General features: G+C 44.7%; 2 protein-coding genes across 6 annotated transcripts in view; both read right to left on the bottom strand.

Annotated features, from left to right (window-relative positions):
• LOC110525412 (cell surface hyaluronidase) overlaps positions 1-12,196 on the bottom strand; it is a 37,517-nt gene extending 25,321 nt beyond the window's left edge. For 2 of the 5 annotated variants that reach the window (XM_021605485.2, XM_021605488.2), the window contains exons 1-4: positions 11,975-12,196; positions 5,894-6,230; positions 5,511-5,651; positions 4,750-5,317 (exon numbers count right to left, since the gene is read on the bottom strand). In XM_021605485.2, coding sequence (XP_021461160.2) covers positions 4,750-5,317; positions 5,511-5,651; positions 5,894-6,218 — 1,034 coding nt within the window. In that variant the 5' untranslated portion in view covers positions 6,219-6,230; positions 11,975-12,196. Of the gene's footprint in view, positions 1-4,749; positions 5,318-5,510; positions 5,652-5,893; positions 6,231-7,800; positions 7,842-11,974 lie in introns of those variants that run through there. The other 3 variants (XM_021605487.2, XM_021605486.2, XM_036979546.1) reach the window with 3 other exon arrangements.
• LOC110525411 (alpha/beta hydrolase domain-containing protein 17B) overlaps positions 9,028-20,810 on the bottom strand; it is a 35,454-nt gene continuing 23,671 nt past the window's right edge. The window contains exon 6 of the transcript XR_005052032.1: positions 9,028-9,045. The gene's annotated coding sequence lies outside the window, so the exon portion shown is untranslated. The remainder of the gene's footprint in view (positions 9,046-20,810) is intronic.

Genomic DNA, 20,810 nt, shown 5'->3' with positions numbered 1-20,810 from the left:
TTATGTTTGAAGCCTGAAATGTGGCAAAAGGTCGCAAAGTTCAAGGGGGCCGAATACTTTCGCAAGGCACTGTAACTCCAAGTCAATCACACTTCTGTGAAATCAAACTGTCCACTTAGGAAGCAACACTGATTGACAATACATTTCACATGCTGTTGTGCAAATGGAATAGACAACAGGTGGAAATTATAGGCAATTAGCAAGACACCCCCAATAAAGGAGTGGTTCTGCAAGTGATAACCACAGACCACTTCTCAGTTCCTATGCTTCCTGGCTGACGTTTTGGTCACTTTTGAATGCTGGCGGTGCTTTCACTCTAGTGGTAGCATGAGACGGAGTCTACAACCCACACAAGTGGCTCAGGTAGTGCAGCTCATCCAGGATGGCACATCAATGCGAGATGTGGCAAGAAGGTTTGCTGTGTCTGTCAGCGTAGTGTCCAGAGCATGGAGGCGCTACCAGGAGGCAGGCCAGTACATCAGGAGACATGGAGGAGGCCGTAGGAGGGCAACAACCCAGCAGCAGGACCTCTACCTCCGCCTTTGTGCAAGGAGGAGCACTGCCAGAGACCCGCAAAATGACCTCCAGCAGGCCACAAATGTGCATGTGTCTGCTCAAACGGTCAGAAACAGACTCCATGGGGCCTCCCGGGTGGCGCAGTGGTTAAGGGCGCTGTACTGCAGCGCCAGCTGTGCCATCAGAGTCCCTTGGTTCGCGCCCAGGCTCTGTCGTAACCGGCCGTGACCGGGAGGTCCGTGGGGCGACGCACAATTGGCCTAGCGTCGTCCGGGTTAGGGAGGGTTTGGTCGGTAGGGATCTCCTTGTCTCATCGCGCACCAGCAACTCCTGTGGCGGGCCGGGCGCAGTGCGCGCTAGCCAAGATTGCCAGGTGCACGGTGTAGCCTCCGACACATTGGTGCGGCTGGCTTCCGGGTTGGATGCGCGCTGTGTTAAGAAGCAGTACGGCTGGTTGGGTTGTGTATCGGAGGACGCATGACATTCAGCCTTCGTCTCTCCCGAGCCCGTACGGGAGTTGTAGTAATGAGACAAGATAGTAAAAAGACAAAAAAAAAAAACAACAACAACAACAAAAAATTAACAGACTCCATGAGGGTGGTATGAGGGTCAATGCGGATCCGATGTCCACAGGTGGGGGTTGTGCTTACAGCCCAACACCGTGCAGGACGTTTGGCATTTGCCAGAGAACACCAAGATTGGCAAATTCGCCACTGTGCTCTTCACAGATGAAAGCAGGTTCACACTGAGCACATGTGACGGATGCTTTAGTCCAGGTCTGGGAGGAGATCCCTCAGGAGACCATCCGCCACCTCATCAGGAGCATGCCCAGGCATTGTAGGGAGGTCATACAGGCACGTGGAGGCCACACACACTTCTGAGCCTCATTTTGACTTGTTTTAAGGACATTACATCAAAGTTGGATCAGCCTGTAGTGTGGTTTTCCACTTTGATTTTGAGTGTGACTCCAAATCCAGACCTCCATGGGTTTTTTTGATTTCCATTGATAATTTTTGTTGTCAGCACATTCAACTATGTAAAGAAAAAAGTATTTAATAAGAATATTTAATTAATTCAGATCTAGGATGTGTTATTTTAGTGTTCCCTTTATTTTTTTGAGCAGTGTACAACACTGCCCCTTTAAGACAGAAAAAAAATATATTTACCTGACTCGCTTTTCAAAAATGTCTAGAAATGCACACGTTTTGTGCTCTTGTAGGAAGCAACCATTCCCCCATTGCTGACTAGAAATTAGCTATAACTGGGCTAATAACTCACTAACTAGCAAAAAATATGAACAAATGTGCACGTGTGGCTATAAGCAGCTCTCGCTTTGATCTTAAAACAAGCGCATCTAGACACGACCTCTCATGCTGTAAACATAGTCCAGTTTGGCACAGATCCATATATGACAATGGACTATTTGCATATAGGGATACTGCAGCTGGTTATTGGTTATGCCACACCGGTCTGTAGAATAAGGGCTGAGGTGCCTGTCATTGCAAAATAATCCTATTCCAGTGTGTTCTGCCTACAACAAAATATCATGCATAGTTCATTTTGCATAATAAGTTTTGCATAGTTGATTTTGTTTTGGTTTGTTGCGCTGAAAGTGGTTAATATTGGCAATTCCCATAGTAGAGGGAAACGTTGATAATGTTAACTAAAGGGAAAAACTAGAGAGTTGAGTGAAGTTCAATCTTGTGCTTCTCTGCGCAAGCTAATATTTCTTCTGCACAGAAGTCCCAGGTGAGCTGCGCAGCCGCGCAGGCGCACAGCTTAGAGGGAACATTAGTCATTACCCTCACTGTATGGAATGGGTGTGTTTGATCATGGTGTGTGTGTGTGTGTGTGTGTGGGCTTGAAATTAATGATTGTTGCCATTTGTTTCAGGGGTTCACCTGCAGGACTCTGGGGGAATGGTGGAGATAGGAATGCCCATAGGCACAGTACGTGTGTGTGTGTGTGTGTGTGTGTGTGTGTGTGTGTGTGTGTGTGTGTGTGTGTGTGTGTGTGTGTGTGTGTGTGTGTGTGTGTGTGTTTATGGGAGTGCCTACATCGAACACATTTCCTGTGTGTAAAAAAACATTTCCTTTGTGCAGTTCCTGGTGTTCTCCTGCTGTCTGTCCACTCCTGCCCAGACAGATTACATCCAGTGTTGTGTTCAATAAGCAGCAAAAGGCGCAAAACTGAAACAAATAGGTACTACCTGGACTTGTCCTTTAAGAAACACATTTTGTCTTCCGTAGCAAATTATTATTATTTTTCCATTGGGTGCCGTAATGAACACGACCCAGACGACCTCGTGCCCAGTACTTTCAATCATGTCTCCCTCAGTCACATTAAGACAGTATGACTGTAACTGACACAAGTCTTAAATACCCTGGACCCTGCTAGCTAGCTCACACAGACAGACACACACATACTAGACACAGACAAACACAGAAACACACACATACTACGCACAAACAAAATCAGTGTGTAATCAGAAAGCATAACCGTCCTTGTTTATCGTGCCTAGGTAGCTGGACTGAATTGTGATCCATTTAAGAAAGTGTCACGCTATGGGTTTGATTGGATTTGGGGCTGGGGACCGCATCGTTGCCTTGGCGACCACTCCACATATGAAATGTGACACTGTGGATTGGTGTGGTTTGGGTTTGAGACCAGAAAGCTGCCAAGGCTAGGAGTGCCCAACAAATAACAAAAAATCTAAACTTTCCATTCCATTGGGCTAAGTTTGTGTGTGTGTGTGTGTGTGTGTGTGTGTAAATAAGGCTTCATGAGCTCTATGTCTAAAATTGTGAGATGCTCAAAATAGAGTATTGGAATGGTTTTACAGCAGAGCACCAAAAAATAACATATGGTGTATTATCAATTGTACTGTATACTGTCACACCCTGATCTGTTTCACCTGTATTTGTGATTGTCTCCACCCCCCTCCAGGTGTCGCCCATCTCCCCCATTATCCCCTGTGTATTTATACCTGTGTTCTCTGTTTGTCTGTTGCCAGTTAATTTTGTTTTGTCAAGCCTACCAGCGTTTTTCCCTCTGCTCCTGTCTCTCGATTGTTCCTGTTTCATAGTTTTCCTGGTGTTTCTGCCTGCCCTGACCCTGACCCTGCCTGCCGTCCTGTACCTTTGCCCCACCTATCTGGATTACTGACCTCTGCCTGCCCTTGACCTGCCTGTTCGATTAATAGACTGTTGTTACTTCGATGTTGTCTGCATCTGGGTCTTACCTGAAACGTGATAGTATACAAGTTACTGGCATTGCTAAAGATCTGTATTCAAATGGACATGATATTCGTCCCTCTGTGTTCAGGGGACAGTGTGTTTTCGACCTGTTCGGGAACTCTGTGCAAAGGCGAAAAGTACAGAGTCAGCTCATTTTGCACAAATCCTGGAAGCAAGCCTGCTTATCCCTCAAGCCATGCACTTTCTGCTGGAATATGGTCTTCGGAAAAACAGGAAGAAACGCCTCTGAATGTTTCACTGGAATCGTGTTGACAGTATTTGCAGGGAGGAGATGAGATTCTGCTGGCATGACATGAAAGATTAGGCTTGATCTTGAAGGACGTAGTAAGACAAACCCTCTCAATCACTCCCATGAGATGGGTAGTATAAACCGTTACACACCGCTCCAGTGACACAGCTTCAGATTAGGGATACACGATATACCGATGTTGGCATTTTTAGCTAATATCGGCCGATTCCGATATGTTCACGATATATCGATGTCTAGTTTAACGCCGTGGTGCAAAACCAATGTCAAAGCTCACGTGCATGCCTATATAACGAAGGTACATGACGCAATGACGCCACACAAAATGTTGCGCTATACGTTCAACACAGCATTCCTAAACCAGCCCACAATGTCTGCCAGTCAACAAGTCAAAATTTCAGCGAGACAACTCAAAGGTGAAATCCATTAAAGCCAAGATAATGGAATTCATTGCCCTTGATAATTAACCGTTTTCTGTCGTGGGTGATGTTGGCTTTCGCCGACAGGTCGAGCACCGGTTAACACTACCAAGTGCGCTACTTTTCCAATGGGACTCACAATCACGGCCGGATGTGATACAGCCTGGATTCGAACCAGGGAGTGTACTGACGCCTCTTGCACTGAGATACAGTGCCTTAGAACGCTGTGTCCATGTGTGTGACTCCATCTCTAGTCATTATCTGTCTATTAATTTGGTAATATTCATATTATATTTAACTGTATTTTTACCTGTATTTGAGGTCATGGACGTAGGTACTACCCAGCAAGCTCTGGATGGTTCTCTTGGTCTCGTCCAGCAGGTTCTTGGTGGCAGAGTCTCCCACGGCCAGCGTGACGATGCGCCCCGCAGGCAGCGACTGGAGAAGATGCATAAGCCGCCGGCTGTCGTTCCGTGAGTCATATGTGTCGTAGCGCTCGGTGAACAGAACAGCGGCTGTGTCCTGGTCCACCACACGCAGGTTGATGCCACGGCTAAAGTTGCGCTGAAAGGCATAGCCCCCCGTGGCTAGGCCTGAGGACGGGATGCTGCGGGTCAGGAGGGTCCACGACAGCCTCTCTGTCCCGTGAAGCTCCAGGGTTGCGCCTCCACGCACCCCAATGAACTTCCGGCCCAGTTCCGGTACTTCTGCTACGGCCTTCTCGTCTGAACGGCCCAGGAGGGTGATGGTGGCCCGGGAGCGATAGCGGCATTTGGGGGCACCGATGTGCAGCGAACCCCCGTCTTCAATCAGCACATTACGCGTTCTGAGAGTGATGTTTTTGGAGCCCTCAGTATTGTCTGCAAAGACCACTCGGCCTGTGGGAAGACAGATATAGGCTAAAACATAAAACAATCACTTCATCAGAGGCCATTTCTTTGTGATACTTTCTAGAGAAAGCCATATTATTCTCAACTTAATCTCGGAACCCAGTGCCAAATACTGCATGCTCTGTCTCTATTTACTTCTGGGGTGGAAATGTGTTCAGATCAGAGATAGGACCTAACCTACCTCCTGATTGGATGGTTAGGGAGTAGAAGGTAGCAGAAGAGTCCAATCGAAACAGATCTCCCCCTCGGACGACCATGGCCTTCTCTGGGTTGTGACCTGGGTTCCAGCTGCTCAGGGAGGGGCTGTGGTCTGGACAGTTCTCTGTGCACACAGACAGGACCAATCAAAGACAACATCACATCACTGACACAGCACATAGATAGCGAAGCTCTGAGTCAGAGTAAAACAGGTAATAGAAAACTGATAGAAAACTATAGTAAAAAAACAATAGAAAACTATAGTCAATAACTTATGAGTATGGTGGAGCAATGGGCCTAAGTAACTTAGCCAAGTCTGTATTAACAGCTCATAACATCCTTATACTCACACAAACACACACTCACCGTCCAACACGTCTCCACTGGTGAGGCTGAGGATGAGGATGAGCAAGAGGAAAAAGGCCCCCAGGGAGACACTAAAGCAGATGAAGGTGTTCTTCCTCAGAACCTGAGCACGCTCCCGGTGCTGGCCCTCCTCTGATAGGTTAAAGGTTGCCCGGCACTCAGGAGGCGGGCCAATGAGCTTCAGAGGGGGAGGGGGTGGGGCCTTGGCCGGAGGTGGGGAGCGGACAGGTATGACCCTGCCGGAGACGCATCCTGGCGACCGGAGGTTACCGTTGGGTGGGGCCACAAAGACAGGGACGCGACTGGGGCCATCACTCATCTGCATGGTATACGTCTGCTACCGACAGAGAGAGAGAGAGCGAGAGAGAGAGCGAGAGAGAGAGAACGAGAATTTTTTTGGCTTTCTTTAATGAAACATTCTCATATCATTAAACCCCCCCCCCCCACGCCCCCTTAAAATAAAACACCAAAATATAACCTGTACTGCATACATGTACCATACTCACCTTGCCCTCGACCCCACGATACAAAACAACACCACACATCACAATAACCAAAAACCACTTCTACAACCGTATATCCAAAACATCTTCCCCAGCTATACAGGCAACCCCCCCAACACACCATATCTCCTCACTTTTTAACATTTTATAGAACTCAAATTCTACCCTAAGGCGTGCAGAGGGTCTGTTATCCCCCCACCTTTGACCCTGTTCCTCCTTGTTAGCCAAATAGCCAACTTTGCCTGAGCAAACAGAAAATTCAACAAAACACATTTAGCCTTCTCCTTATTTGAGTACCTCTACCCCATTATAAACATCCCAACAGTAAAAACCACTCCCAACCTCTCACACAGACATTCCAACAGAGACATTGTTGGCATTAACCTGGCACACACAGAAAACACATGAATCACAGTTTCTCTCATAACACAGAAAGGACACCCCTGCCCGGATTTCCTCCCGTCCTCTCCAAGCAGTCGCAGGTCACCCAGCCTAAGTAAACCCGCTGCCATCTGTTGCCTCTGCAGGGTGGCTGACTGAACCGATCTCAAAGAGAGAGAGCTGCCAGACCCTCAGCACTACAGCTGCCAGGCCCCCAGCACTGCAGAGTAAAAGTCTGAGAAACCTGCTGTACTCAGCCTCTCCAGCTTCATGAGGAATAGCTGCCGGTCCAACCCTAATCCGCCAGCTCTCCTCAGCAGAGCGCATGCTGGTTCCCTCCAGCCGACATCAATACGGTACAGCAGTCTCTGCACCGCCAACCAAGAATTCACAAAATGGGACAAACACCAAATTGAGACTCTGCATGCAGAATTCTGTAAAAATATATCCTCTGTGTCCAACATAAAACACCAAATAACGCATGAGGAACAGAATTAGGCCGATACCCGCTAATTATCAAAGTCCAGAAAAAAAGCTGTTAAATTCTACAACCACCTAAAAGGAAGCGATTCCCAAACCTTCCATAACAAAGCCATCACATACAGAGAGATTAACCTGGAGAAGAGCCCCCTAAGCAAGCTGGTCCTGTGGCTCGATGAACAGAACAAACACAAACAGACCCCACAGAGCCCCAGGGCAGCAACACAATTAGACCTGTCACGTTCTGACCTTAGTTCCTTTGTTTTGTCTTTGTTTTAGTATGGTCAGGGCGTGAGTTGGGGTGGGCAGTCTATGTTGGTTTCTGTGTTCGGCCTAGTATGGTTCTCAATCAGAGGCAGGTGTCGTTAGTTGTCTCTGATTGAGAATCATACTTAGGAAGCCTTTTTCCACCTGTTTTTCGTGGGTGTTTATTTTCTGTCTTTGTGTATGTCGCCAGACAGGACTGTTTCGGTTTTCGTTCGTTCACTTTATTGTTTTTGTATTTCAGTGTTCAGTTTGATTCATTAAATCATGAACACTTACCACGCTGCAAATTGGTCCTCCGATCCTTTTCGCTACTCCTCCTCAGAAGAGGAGGACGAGATCCGTTACAAGACCCAACCAAATCATGAGAAAACAAAAAGATAATTACTTGACACATTGGAAAGGATTAACAAAAAAACTGAGAAACTAGAATGCTATTTGGCCCTAAAGAGAGAGTACACAGTGGCAGAATACCTTACCACTATGACTGACCCAAACTTAAGGAAAGCTTTGACTATGTACAGACTCAGTGAGCATATCCTTGCTATTGAGAAAGGCAGCCATAGGCAGACCTGGCTCTCAAGAGAAGACAGGCTATGTGCACACTGACCGCAAAATGAGGTGGAAACTGAGCTGCACTTCCTAACCTCCTGCCAAATGTATGACCATATTAGAGACACATATTTCCCTCAGATTACACAGATCCACAAAGAATTCGAAAACAAACTCTTTGATGAACTCCCATATCTACTGGGTGAAATACCACATTGTGCCATCACAGCAGCAAGATTTGTGACCTGTTGCCACAAGAAAAGGGCAACCAGTTAAGAACAAACACCATTGTAAATACAACCCATATTTATATTGATTTATTTTCCCTTTTGCACATCGTTACAACACTGTATATATACATAATACGACATTTGTAATGTCTTGATTATTTTGGAACTTCTGTGAGTGTAATGTTTACTGTTCATTTTTATTGTTTATTTCACTTTCGTATATTATCTACTTCACTTGCTTTGGCAATGTTAACATATGTTTCCCATGCCAATAAAGCCCCTTGAATTGAATTGAGAGAGCGAGAGTGAGAGAGAGAGAGAGAGAGAGAGAGAGAGAGAGAGGAGAGAGGAGAGAGGAGAGAGGAGAGAGAGAGGATAAATAATGTGGTCTTAAACTCAGGGAAACAAGGCAATGAGCCAGCAGGCATTTACTGTTTACCCCAGGTAAACTGTGGGGGGTTTATCTGAAATTGACAATGAATCTGTCCATCCAGGACAATCCCCTGGGATTGTTTATTTAGAGGGAGTGACCTTGTCTGCCTTTGTCCAGAGTAATGAAGGAGATTTTCAATGGATTTCTACATTCTGAAGCCATGTTAAAATAGCAGACAGATGGCACCAATTAGAGTGCTAGAGGAAAATGCCCCCACACGCACAAACATACATACACACATACACACGCGCACAAACATACACACACACACAAACATACACACACACACGCACACACACACACACACACGCACGCACACACATAGAGGACATTACACTACTAAAAACGAGTCTGTGGCACTCCTCTCCAAAAGTCCCTTTTTGACACCCCTGACACAGCCATGTCAGCACCAGTCCCATGCATGAGCATCCAACTGTCTTCTTTCAATGAGAGGAACATATTAACTCTACATGTTCAGTTCATTCGGAAAGTATTAAGACCCCTTGACTTTTCCACATTTTGTTGGATTTAAGCCTTATTCTAAACTGTATTAAATAAAAAACGTTCCTCATCAATCCACACAATACCCCATAATGACAAAGCGAAAACTGGTTTTAGAAATTTTAGCAAATGTATTCAAAATAAAAAACAGAAATATCTTATTTATATAAGTCTTCAGACCCTTTGCTATGAGACTCAAAACTGAGCTCAAGTACATCCTGTTTCCACTGATCATCCTTGAGATGTTACTACAACTTGATTGGAGTCCACCTGTGGTAAATTCAATTGATTGGACATGATTTGGAAAGGCACACACATGTCTATATAAGGTCCCACATTTGACAGTGCATGTCAGAGCAAAAACCAAGCCATGTGGGTGAAGGAATTGTCCATAGAGCTCAGAAACAGGATTGTGTTGAGGCAGAAATCTGGGGAAGGGTGCCAAAACAGTTCTGCAACATTGAAGGTCCCCAAGAACACAGTGGCCTCCATCATTCTTAAATGGAAGAAGTTCAGAACCACAAAGACTCTTCCTAGAGCTAGCCCCCCGGCCAAACTGAGCAATCGGGGGAAAAGGGCCTTGGTCAGGGAGGTGACCAAGAACCCGATGTTCACTCTGACAGAGCTCCAAAGTTCCTCTGTGTTGATGGGAGAACCTTCCAGTAGGATAACCATCTTTGCAGCACTCCACCAATCAGGCCTTCATGGTAGAGTGGCCAGACGGAAGCCACTCCTCAGTAAAAGGCACATGACTATCCCACTTGGAGTTTGCTAAAAGGCACCTAAAGGACTCTCAGACCATGAGAAACAAGATTCTCTGGTCTGATGAAATAAAGATTTAACTCTTTGGCCTGAATACCAAGAGTCACATCTGGAGGAAACCTGAGGCCATCCCTATGGTGAAGCATGGTGGTGGCAGCATCATGCTGTGGCGATGTTTTTCAGCGGCAAGGACTGGGATACTAGTCAGGATCAAGGGAAAGATGAACAGAGCAAAGTACAGAGATCCTTGATGAAAACCTGCTCAGGACCTCAGACTGGGCGAAGGTTCACCTTCCAACAGGACAACAACCTTAAGCACACAGCCAAGACAATGCAAAAGAGGCTTCGGGACAAGTCTCTGAATGTCCTTGAGTGGCCCAGCCAGATCCTGGACTTGAACCTGATCGAACAGCTCTGGAGAGACCTGAAAACAGCTGTACAGCAAAGCTCCCCATCCAACCTGACAGAGCTTAAGAGGATCTGCAGAGAAGAATGGGAGAAACTCATACCCAAGAAGACTCGAGGCTGTAATCGCTGCCAAAGGTGCTTCAACAAAGTACTGAGTAAAGGGTCTGAATACTTATGTAAATGTGATATTTCAGTTTTTTATTTTGAATAAACTTGCAAAAATAAAAAATAAACCGTTTTTGCTTTGTCATTATTGGGTATTGTGTGTAGATTGATGAGGGGGGGAAACAATTGAATCAATTTTAGAATAAGGCTGTAATGTAAAACAAAATGTGGAAAAAGTCAAGGGGTCTGAATACTTTCCGAATGCGCCATATATATGCTTCATACAATCAATGCTTTCCTTTTATCAGAAATTCTTCCGACAGACCACCCTCTAAGTATGGCCACAGATGTGACCCACCCAACTCAGGTACAGAGAGAGTCGAGTGATAGTCTGAAGTCAGCACAGGTGGGCCTATCGCTCCGTGTCACTGTTCTGCCCTTGTAACCATGCTGGTTTAGCTGAGGTGCACAGTTTGTGTTCTGAGCAGCACCAAGACTAGAGGAGCCCGCTTCTCTTTGGAATAATGACTCAGCCTTTCAGTCCTTAGATTGAAGCTGGTAAATCTCACAATTAAAGCTTGAGTCTGTGATAAAAATAAAAAATATAACAGGGCACGTGTTTTGGTATATAGCTGAGGGATGGGGTTAAGGAACTGTAACCCCTCTTACAATTAATAGACATCCCTCTATATGCAAGGACTGGCAGTCCATGACATGTAAGAGATCGTTTTAAACCTATTTTGTTGTTTGTAAACAATGAGTAATAAAACCTCATATTTTAGGTTATGTTAATGACAGACAGGCTAAGCTCATGAGGCATTTATAAATTATTCAAGAATCAATAGGTTTCAATTAAGAATTTAAATTACCATTGAACAGCTTGTCCCAAATCCCTGAATAAAGCTTTAACCACATCAGTTAATTAGCTAGCCAGTTAGCCTATTACAATGCATTAACACTGTACAACTTTGAGGTAAACAAATATCTGAAATGGAAAGTCCTACAAACTATCACTCATAGCACAGTACCACATATTTTATTGCAACAATGTTTCAACCCAAGATCTTTATAAAAGTCAAACTTGTAACCATTATTCCCATAACATAATCATACACCTCTACAACCAAGTATAGTGAAATACAGTGAAATAGTTGAGTAGCATGAAAGATGTAGGGATGGATTTTGGTCACATTTCTATATTAAACACTGCTTTACTGGCACACTGTGGGACTTTATATAGAACAACATGTAACTTTTCAACAACATGGGTTTGGGTACAACAACAAAAAAGCAGCAAGACAGCACCAAGCACCTCTTTTTACCATACAATAATCACATTATTTTGTTAAATCACACAGCAGCTAGGCTACACTATAGACCGTTTGCTAAATACTTATAGGAAATATTCTATCAATAGCCAGGGCTGATAGTGGTACCATCCGAACAATGTGAGGTCTCCTACCTTTCACGGGATTACTCTGTGCCTTCACTGGCCATTCGCTCTCTTCCAAACAGCAAGCGTTGTTACGATGCGTTGACTGGCGGAAGTCATGGAACGAATACTTAGAAAAATCTACAGTTTGCGTTGTGTGTTCTTTTTATACTTTTACATTGTGTTTTCTTTCGGGGCTGTAGACTGCCAGCCCCCGTCCCAGGCGCGGTTTGGAGAGGAAGTGAGCGGAGAGTACGGGCTCATGGGAGGGGCTTGAGTTGACTCCCACTGCCTCCGCCACCTGCTGTCAAGTATCCCTGACTGCAGTGTGCAGTTCGGGGCGGGGCTCAATGTGGGGGCTCACGTTTGACCACGCCCACTGTTTTGGGGGTTCATCTGAGGTTTGACAGTCACACACTGAATACAAACACACACGTTTGTGCAAGGCACATGTTGAATACAAACATATTTCATTTTTGAAGACCATAAGAGATATTATATAAAGTGGTACCAGCACATGTGTTTTTGCTTCATGTTATATTTGAGACAAGCAACTGATATTTGACCCCAAAAAAACATCTGGGTCAGATGGTTTAGAACCCTTTCTTCTTTAAGGTTGCTGCCTCTATCGTCACCAAGCCTATCTCCAACCTTTTTAACCTGTCTCTGGGGAGGTCCTCATTGCCTGGAAGGCCACAATTCATCCTTTATTTAAAGGGAGAGATCAAACTGATCCTAACTGTTATAGATAGGCCTATTTCTATTTTGCCCTGTTTATCAAAAGTGTTGGAAAAACTTGTCAATAATCAACTGACTGGCTTTCTTGATGTCTATAGTATTCTCTCGGGTTTGCAATCTGGTATCCGTTCAGGTTATGGATGTGTCACTGCAACCTTAAAGGTCCTCAATGATGTCACCATTGCCCTTGATTCTAAGCAATATTGTGCTGCTATTTTAATTGACTTGGCCAAAGCTTTTGATACGGTAGACCATTCCATTCTTGTGGGCCGGCTAAGGAGTATTGGTGTCTCTGAGGGGTCTTCGACCTGGTTTGCTAACTACCTCTCTCAAAGAGTGCAGTGTATAAAGTCAGAAAATCTGCAGTCTCAACCACTGCCTGTCACCAGGAAAGTACCCTAAGGCTCAATCCTAGGCCCCACGCTCTTCTCAATTTACATCAACAACATAGCTCAGGCAGTAGGAAGCTCTCTTATCCATTTATATGTAGATGATACAGTCTTATACTCAGCTGGCCCCTCCACGGATTTTGTGCTAAATGCTCTACAACAAAGCTTTCTCAGTGTCCAACAAGCTTTCTCTGCCCTTAACCTTGTTCTGAACACCTCCAAAACAAAGGTCATGTGGTTTGGTAAGAAGAATGCCCCTCTTTCCACAGGTGTTATTACAACCTCTGATGGTTTAGAACTTGAGGTAGTCACCTTATACCAGTACCTGGGAGTATGGCTAGACGGTGCACTGTCCTTCTCTCACATATCAAAGCTGCAGGCTTAAGTTCAATTTAAACTCCTCTTTCACCCCAGCTGCCAAACTAACCCTGATTCAGATGACCATCCTACCCATGCTAGATTACGGAGACATCATTTATAGATCGGCAGGTGAGGGTGCTCTCGAGCGTCTAGATGTTCATTACCATTCGGCCATCAGATTTGCCACCAATGCTCCTTATAGGACACATCAGTGCACTCTATACTCCTCTGTAAACTGGTCATCTCTGTATACGCAAGACCCACTGATTGATGCTTATTCATAAAAACCCTCTTAGGCCTCACTCACCCCTATCTGAGATATATACTGCAGCCCTAATCCTCCACATACACCTGTTCTGCCAGTCACATTCTGTTAAAGGTCCCCAAAGCACACACATCCCTGGATCGCTCCTCTTTTCAGTTTGCTGCAGCTAGCGACTGGAACGAGCTGCAACAAACACTCAAATTGGACAGTTTTATCTCAATCTCTTCATTCCAAGACTCAATCATGGACACTTACTGACAGTTGTGGCTGCTTTGTGTGCTGGATTGTTGTCTCTACCTTCTTGACCTTTGTGCTGTTGACTGTGCCCAATAATGTTTGTACCATGTTTTGTGCTGCTACCATGTTGTATTGCTACCATGCTGTGTTGTCATGTGTTGCTGCCTTGCTATGTTGTTGTCTTAGGTCTCTCTTTATGTAGTGTTGTCTCTTGTTGTGATGTGTGTTTTGTCCTATATTTATATTGAATTAATTTATTTATTTTAATCCCAGGCCCCCATCCCCATCGGAGGCCTTTTGGTGGGCTGTCATTGTAAATAAGAATGTTCTTAACTGACTTGCCTAGTTAAATAAAGGTTAAATAAAATAAATATTGTTGCAGTGAACAGTATGTCATGTGCTGTTAAAATTGTGTTGATAAATGTTTGTAATTATATTATTTCATTGAGCATATACAGTGGGGCAAAAAAGTATTTAGCCAGCCACCAATTGTGCAAGTTCTCCCACTTAAAACGATGAGAGAGGCCTGTAATTTTCATCATAGGTACACTTCAACTATGACAGACAAAATGAGAAAAAAAATTCCAGAAAATCACATTGTAGGATTTTTTATGAATTTATTTGCAAATTATGGTGGAAAATAAGTATTTGGTCAATAACAAAAGTTTATCTCAATACTTTGTTATATACCCTTTGTTGGCAATGACAGAGGTCAAACGTTTTCTGTAAAGAAAGAAAGAAAACAGATTGTGGTCATTAAGTAATGTAAGGGAACCTCTTGGGATGTGTGTACAAGAATGCACCTTAATTTAGCTAATAGCCTTATTACGTAGTACCTGATCCTGCAGAGCTGGATGCTGAGGTGACATGCTGTGACTTCTTCTACATCATCCTGAAATATATTGGAGAGGGCCGGGGTTGAAGTCTTTAAACATTGGTTGAAGACTATACCACTCATCATGACACCTCCTACCTGTAGAGCGTTTTGTTTTCGCTGTCGTTTTCGATCTTTCAACCTCTCTTCTTCAGACCTTAGTGAGTGAATGACATATATTACATACATTCAATGTGAAAATATATTCAGGTCAGTCTGGCTGCAGTGAAAGAGATTTTAAGGATGCAAATGAAACGTTTTTATAATGTTCAAGACTTACGACTTACGACGTTCTGCAGGAGAACTAGGCACCCTCGTCGCCTAATTTGCTGCATGTTTTCCTTTGAAAAAGAAAATCACACAATCGAATGGTTATCCCAAAAAACATATCCACTAGTGATGAGAAATTCATAATTTATACATACAATGATGCTGGTGGAAACCAAGTTGCAGTGACATGGCTGTTTGCAGCAAACACAGTGTGTCACATTTCTACAACTGAAGCCACTTTATGATTGTGAACTCTGAAAAATACACTCACATGGAAACAAACACCCACACCCCAAAAGTGAAACCCAGGCTACCTAAGCATGATTCTTAATCAGAGACAACTAACGACACCTGCCTCTGATTGAGAACCATACTAGGCCGAACACAAAAACCAAAATAGAAAAACAAACAGACTGCCCACCCCAACTCACGCCCTAACCATACTAAAACAAAGAATAAAATAACAGAACTATGGTCAGAATGTGACAGTACCCCTCCAAAAGGTGCGGACTCCGGCCGCAAAACCTGAACCTATAGGGGATGGTCTGGGTGGGCGTCTGTCCGCGGTGGCGGCTCTGGCGCGGGATGTGGACCCCACTTCACCACAGTTTTTGTCCGCCTCCTCAACCGCCCCCTTGCCCTCTTATGAGGGACGACCCTCGCCACGGGTCCCGAATGGACGGGAGACTCCGGCAGCGCGGGAGACTCCAGCGGCGCCGGAGTGAAGGACGGCTCCAGTGGCTCCTGGCTGGCTGGCGGATCCGGCGGCTCAGGACAGACGGGAGACTCCGGCGGCTCAGGACAGACGGGAGACTCCGGCGGCTCAGGACAGACGAGAGACTCTGACGGCACTGGGCAGGAGGAAGGCTCTGGCAGCGCTGGACAGGAGGGAGCACCTGTAGGGAGAAGACAGAGAGACAGCCTGGTGCGGGGGCTGCCACCGGAGGACTGGTGCGTGGAGGTGACACCGGATAGACCGGTCCGTGCAGGAGCACTGGAGCTCTTGAGCACCGAGCCTGCCCAACCTTACCTGGTTGAATGCTCCCTGTAGCCAGGTCAGTGCGGCGAGGTGGAATAGCCCGCACTGGGCTTTGCTGGCGAACCGGGGATACCATGTGTAAGGCTGGTGCCATGTACGCCGGCCCGAGGAGATGCACTGGAGACCAGATGCGTAGAGCCGGCTTCATGGCACCTGGCTCGACTCGGTAAGCATGGAAGTTGGCGCAGGTATCCTACCTGAACTCGCCACACTCCCCGTGTCCCCCCCCAAGACATTTTTGGGGCTGCCTCTCGGGCTTCCAGCCGCGTTGCCGAGCTAGCTCCTCACAATGCCGCCTCTCGGCTTTCGCTGCCTCCAGCTCAGCCTTGGGGCGGCGATATTCACCCGGCTGTGCCCAGGGTCCCTTGCCGTCTAACATCTCCTCCCAAGTCCATCTCTCCAGGTATCGCTGCCTCTCCTGCTGCTGCTGCCTGTTACCACGCTGCTTGGTCCTTTCTTGGTGGGTGTTTCTGTAACGGCATTCAGAGGTGAAAGAAGGATCGGACCAAAGCGCAGTGTGGTAAGTGTTCATTATGATTTATTCAAAACGACCTGAACACTGAAATACAAAACAATAAACGATGTGAACAAAATGAAAACGAACCAGCCCAAACACTCACACGGAAACAAACACTCACACCCCAAAAGTGAAACCCAGGCTACCTAAGTATGATTCTCAATCCGAGACAACTAACGACACCTGCCTCTGATTGAGAACCATACTAGGCCGAACACAAAAACAACATAGAAAAACAAACATAGACTGCCCACCCCAACTCACGCCCTGACCATACTAAAACATACTACTTACTACATACTAAAACAAAGAATAAAATAACAGAACTATGGTCAGAACGTGACACTCTGCAGGAGTTTGATGTATGAATTGTGTATGTAGTGTAAAAACTGTAGGAAATAGGTGAAAGTAAAGAAAAAGTACAATTCAACAACTTTGCATGCATAACAGTTTTGAACACAGTTGGAACTGAATTAGCCTAGAGGCTGGAACAATGGGTTCGAAGAGAACTGCCCCAACTGATAATGTTATCTATGGTTCTGTTTCCATCTGTTTCATGCACCGAATGGGAAATTATGATTCCTACATACATATTCTACATATTACATTTACTTTAAATGAAACAGAGCCATAGATAATACAAATAAAAAAATAAATGGATAAGTGGTCTTAAACTGAACTACCACTATCCAGATGGGATGAAACAAGGTGCCCTAAAATGGAAAGATCTAGAAAGAAAATCTCCCTAGCTTGTGGCCTCAGTATCTGTTAAATGTGTTAAAATATGAACAGACACCTTTTGACATACAACTTTTAAACCTTGACTTTAAAGTTGTAGGATTTATACTAAAAGAGAGGTAGTGGTTAATAAAATATAGCTATGACGTATTATAATTCTAGCAAAGAATAAGATCGGCAATGAGCAACTTCGTTTTACAATAAACAAACAAAGGCTAAACTAAATTTACTTACACATATTGTCCAATGTCCAGGTTCCCATACTGGAATAAGAATCCACTGCTGACCTGCTGCATTCTCCTAAGGAAAGGAAAACAATAGTTGAATATAAACGTGAGTACTTCGTTATTACAAAAATAATAGCCAACACAATAAGAAATGGATGAATCATTAAAGAAATTACTGGCAAGTGATCCATGGGGTTCAATGATGCTGGTGGAAACCAAGTAGCAGTGACATGGCTGTTTGCAGCAAACACAGTGTGTCACATTTCTACAACTGAAGCCACTTTATGATTGTGAACTCTGAAAAATAGGAATAACAGTAAAGTAACAAGTTATAACAATGAAACTAAATACACTGATGTAACTGAAAAAAATAGGGCAAATCAAAAAAACGTGAACGTCAAATATATTTAATAAACAAAGAAATAAATAGTACCTCTGTGCCTCACTGAAGCATGACCTTTGATGTGGTTGTTGACCTTTGATGTGGAACCATATATTGTTCAGCCTTATGTGCAGAAGGGGCAGTGATGAAGATGACTGCTGCTGCATGTAGTTTATTTCCGCCCTACAATAACATGTCTCATCAAAGAAAATAAGCATAGACATAAATGGCATGATAATTAGAAAGGCATAAAATAAGCTATTTAATTTCATGATTGTATATACTTTGTCTAGGCTGTGTAGACTCACTATGTGTGACTTAAGGAATGGCGGTCGGCATCAACGATACACATTTAGAGCCAGCCAAACACATGGCATATATTGAAGAAACACAAAAAAAATCAACGATCAAATCGATTACATAACTGTACATGTAAACCTAGGCTTACTCCTCAAGTAGGCACATTTGTCCAAATAAGATTGATCTCTCTTTTGAAGAACATATCAAGACCATTTCAAGGACAGCTTTTTTCCATCTACGTAACATTGCAAAAATCAGAAACTTTCTGTCCAAAAATTATGCAGAAAAATTAAACTTCAGTTAGTGCTAAATACGGCTGCTAGAATCCTGACTAAAACCAAAAACTTTTATCATATTACTCCAGTGCTAGCCTCCCTACACTGGCTTCCTGTCAAAGCAAGGGCTGATTTCAAGGTTTTACTGCTAACCTACAAAGCATTACATGGGCTTGCTCCTACCTATCTCTCTGATTTGGTCCTGCCGTACATACCTACATGTACGCTACGATCACAAGACACAGGCCTCCTAATTATCCCTAGAATTTCTAAGCAAACAGCTGGAGGCAGGGCTTTCTCCTATAGAGCTCCATTTTTATGGAACGGTCTGCCTACCCATGTCAGAGACGCAAACTCGGTCTCAACCTTTAAGTCTTTACTGAAGACTCATCTCTTCAGTGGGTCATATGATTGAGTGTAGTCTGGCCCAGGAGTGGGAAGGTGAACGGAAAGGCTCTGGAGAAACGAACCACCCTTGCTGTCTCTGCCTGGCCGGTTCCCCTCTTTCCACTGGGATTCTCTGCCTCTAACCCTATTACAGGGGCTGAGTCACTGGCTTACTGGGGCTCTCTCATACCGTCCCTGGGAGGGATGCGTCACCTGAGTGGGTTGAGTGTGCCATGGCGGAGATCTATGTGGGCTATACTCAGCCTTGTCTCAGGATGGTAAGTTGGTGGTTGAAGATATCCCTCTAGTGGTGTGGGGGCTGTGCTTTGGCAAAGTGGGTGGGGTTATATCCTTCCTGTTTGGCCCTGTCTGGGGTGTCCTCGGATGGGGCCACAGTGTCTCCTGACCCCTCCTGTCTCAGCCTCCAGTATTTATGCTGCAGTAGTTTATGTGTCGGGGGGCTAGGGTCAGTTTGTTATATCTGGAGTACTTCTCCTGTCCTATTCGGTGTCCTGTGTGAATTTAAGTGAGCTCTCTCTAATTCTCTCCTTCTCTCTTTCTTTCTCTCTCTCTGAGGACCTGAGCGCTAGGACCATGCCTCAGGACTACCTGACATGATGACTCCTTGCTGTCCCCAGTCCACCTGGCCGTGCTGCTGCTCCAGTTTCAACTGTTCTGCCTTATTATTATTGGACCATGCTGGTCATTTATGAACATTTGAACATATTGGCCATGTTCTGTTATAATCTCCACCCGGCACAGCCAGAAGAGGACTGGCCACCCCACATAGCCTGGTTCCTCTCTAGGTTTCTTCCTAGGTTTTGGCCTTTCTAGGGAGTTTTTCCTAGCCACCGTGCTTCTACACCTGCATTGCTTGCTGTTTGGGGTTTTAGGCTGGGTTTCTGTACAGCACTTTGAGATATCAGCTGATGTACGAAGGGCTATATAAATAAATTTGATTTGATTTGAAGATTCCCTCAATGTAAGCAATTAGCTAGCTCACATGCAAACGGGTGCTATTGCTACTTAGCTAGCTCACGTGAAAAAGGGTGCAAATTAACGCTATGCTAACATCGGTTTGGTAGTTGGTCATATAAAAACATACCACTGCCCTGGTATAACATGAATATTACAAAGTACATTATGCATAATGACAGTCTCATTTACTTCCATGGTTTATATTTTTATCCATGTAGCTTAGGCTCGATTAAGATTTGCTTTCGTTGATGTTGATACTTTCAACGTTTACCTCAACTTTATCTTGGCCAGGTCGCAGTTGTAAATTAGAACTTGTTCTCAACTAGCCTACCTGGTTAAATAAAGGTGAAATAAAAATTTGGGTGACCTTTAAGGGTTCAGGGTTCAACGCGTTTGACTCCTCCTACATTTAGCCTGGTCCCGAAGTTTGACTCTACACACATTGAGCCCGGCACCAAACTGCACGCTGCAGTCAGGGGCTTCTCCCTGCTGTAGCTCGATTGGAGGACAGAGCACATGGCACAGGCACTTGGCCAGGGAGTCAGTGATAACTCATAAATAATTAACAGTAAATATTAAATGGTCTAGTGGAGGAATATATCAATATATTAAACCCTATCCATAGCCTTATCAGTTCAACCCATAACTAAACATACACTAGCCCTGATCATCTCCAACCCCTAGGCTATCAGAACTCAAACCAAGGCCTAACTTTATTTCCAAATCTAATCCTAGGGCAGCCTCATTTCCAACCCTAATCCAAATGTGAAGACAGATTTGAGAATAACAACCTAGGCTAATGCAGTCTATTCATCTATCATCATATACTGTATGTATTCGAATTCGGGGGTAGCCCCTCGACCGGGATTCAAATTCAGGTCCGACTGTCA

Source organism: Oncorhynchus mykiss, chromosome 6, assembly GCF_013265735.2.
Source record: "Oncorhynchus mykiss isolate Arlee chromosome 6, USDA_OmykA_1.1, whole genome shotgun sequence".
Taxonomy (NCBI): Eukaryota; Metazoa; Chordata; class Actinopteri; order Salmoniformes; family Salmonidae; genus Oncorhynchus; species Oncorhynchus mykiss.
Note: the sequence above shows the minus strand (reverse complement) of the source record. Positions and strands in the feature narration are given on the sequence as shown.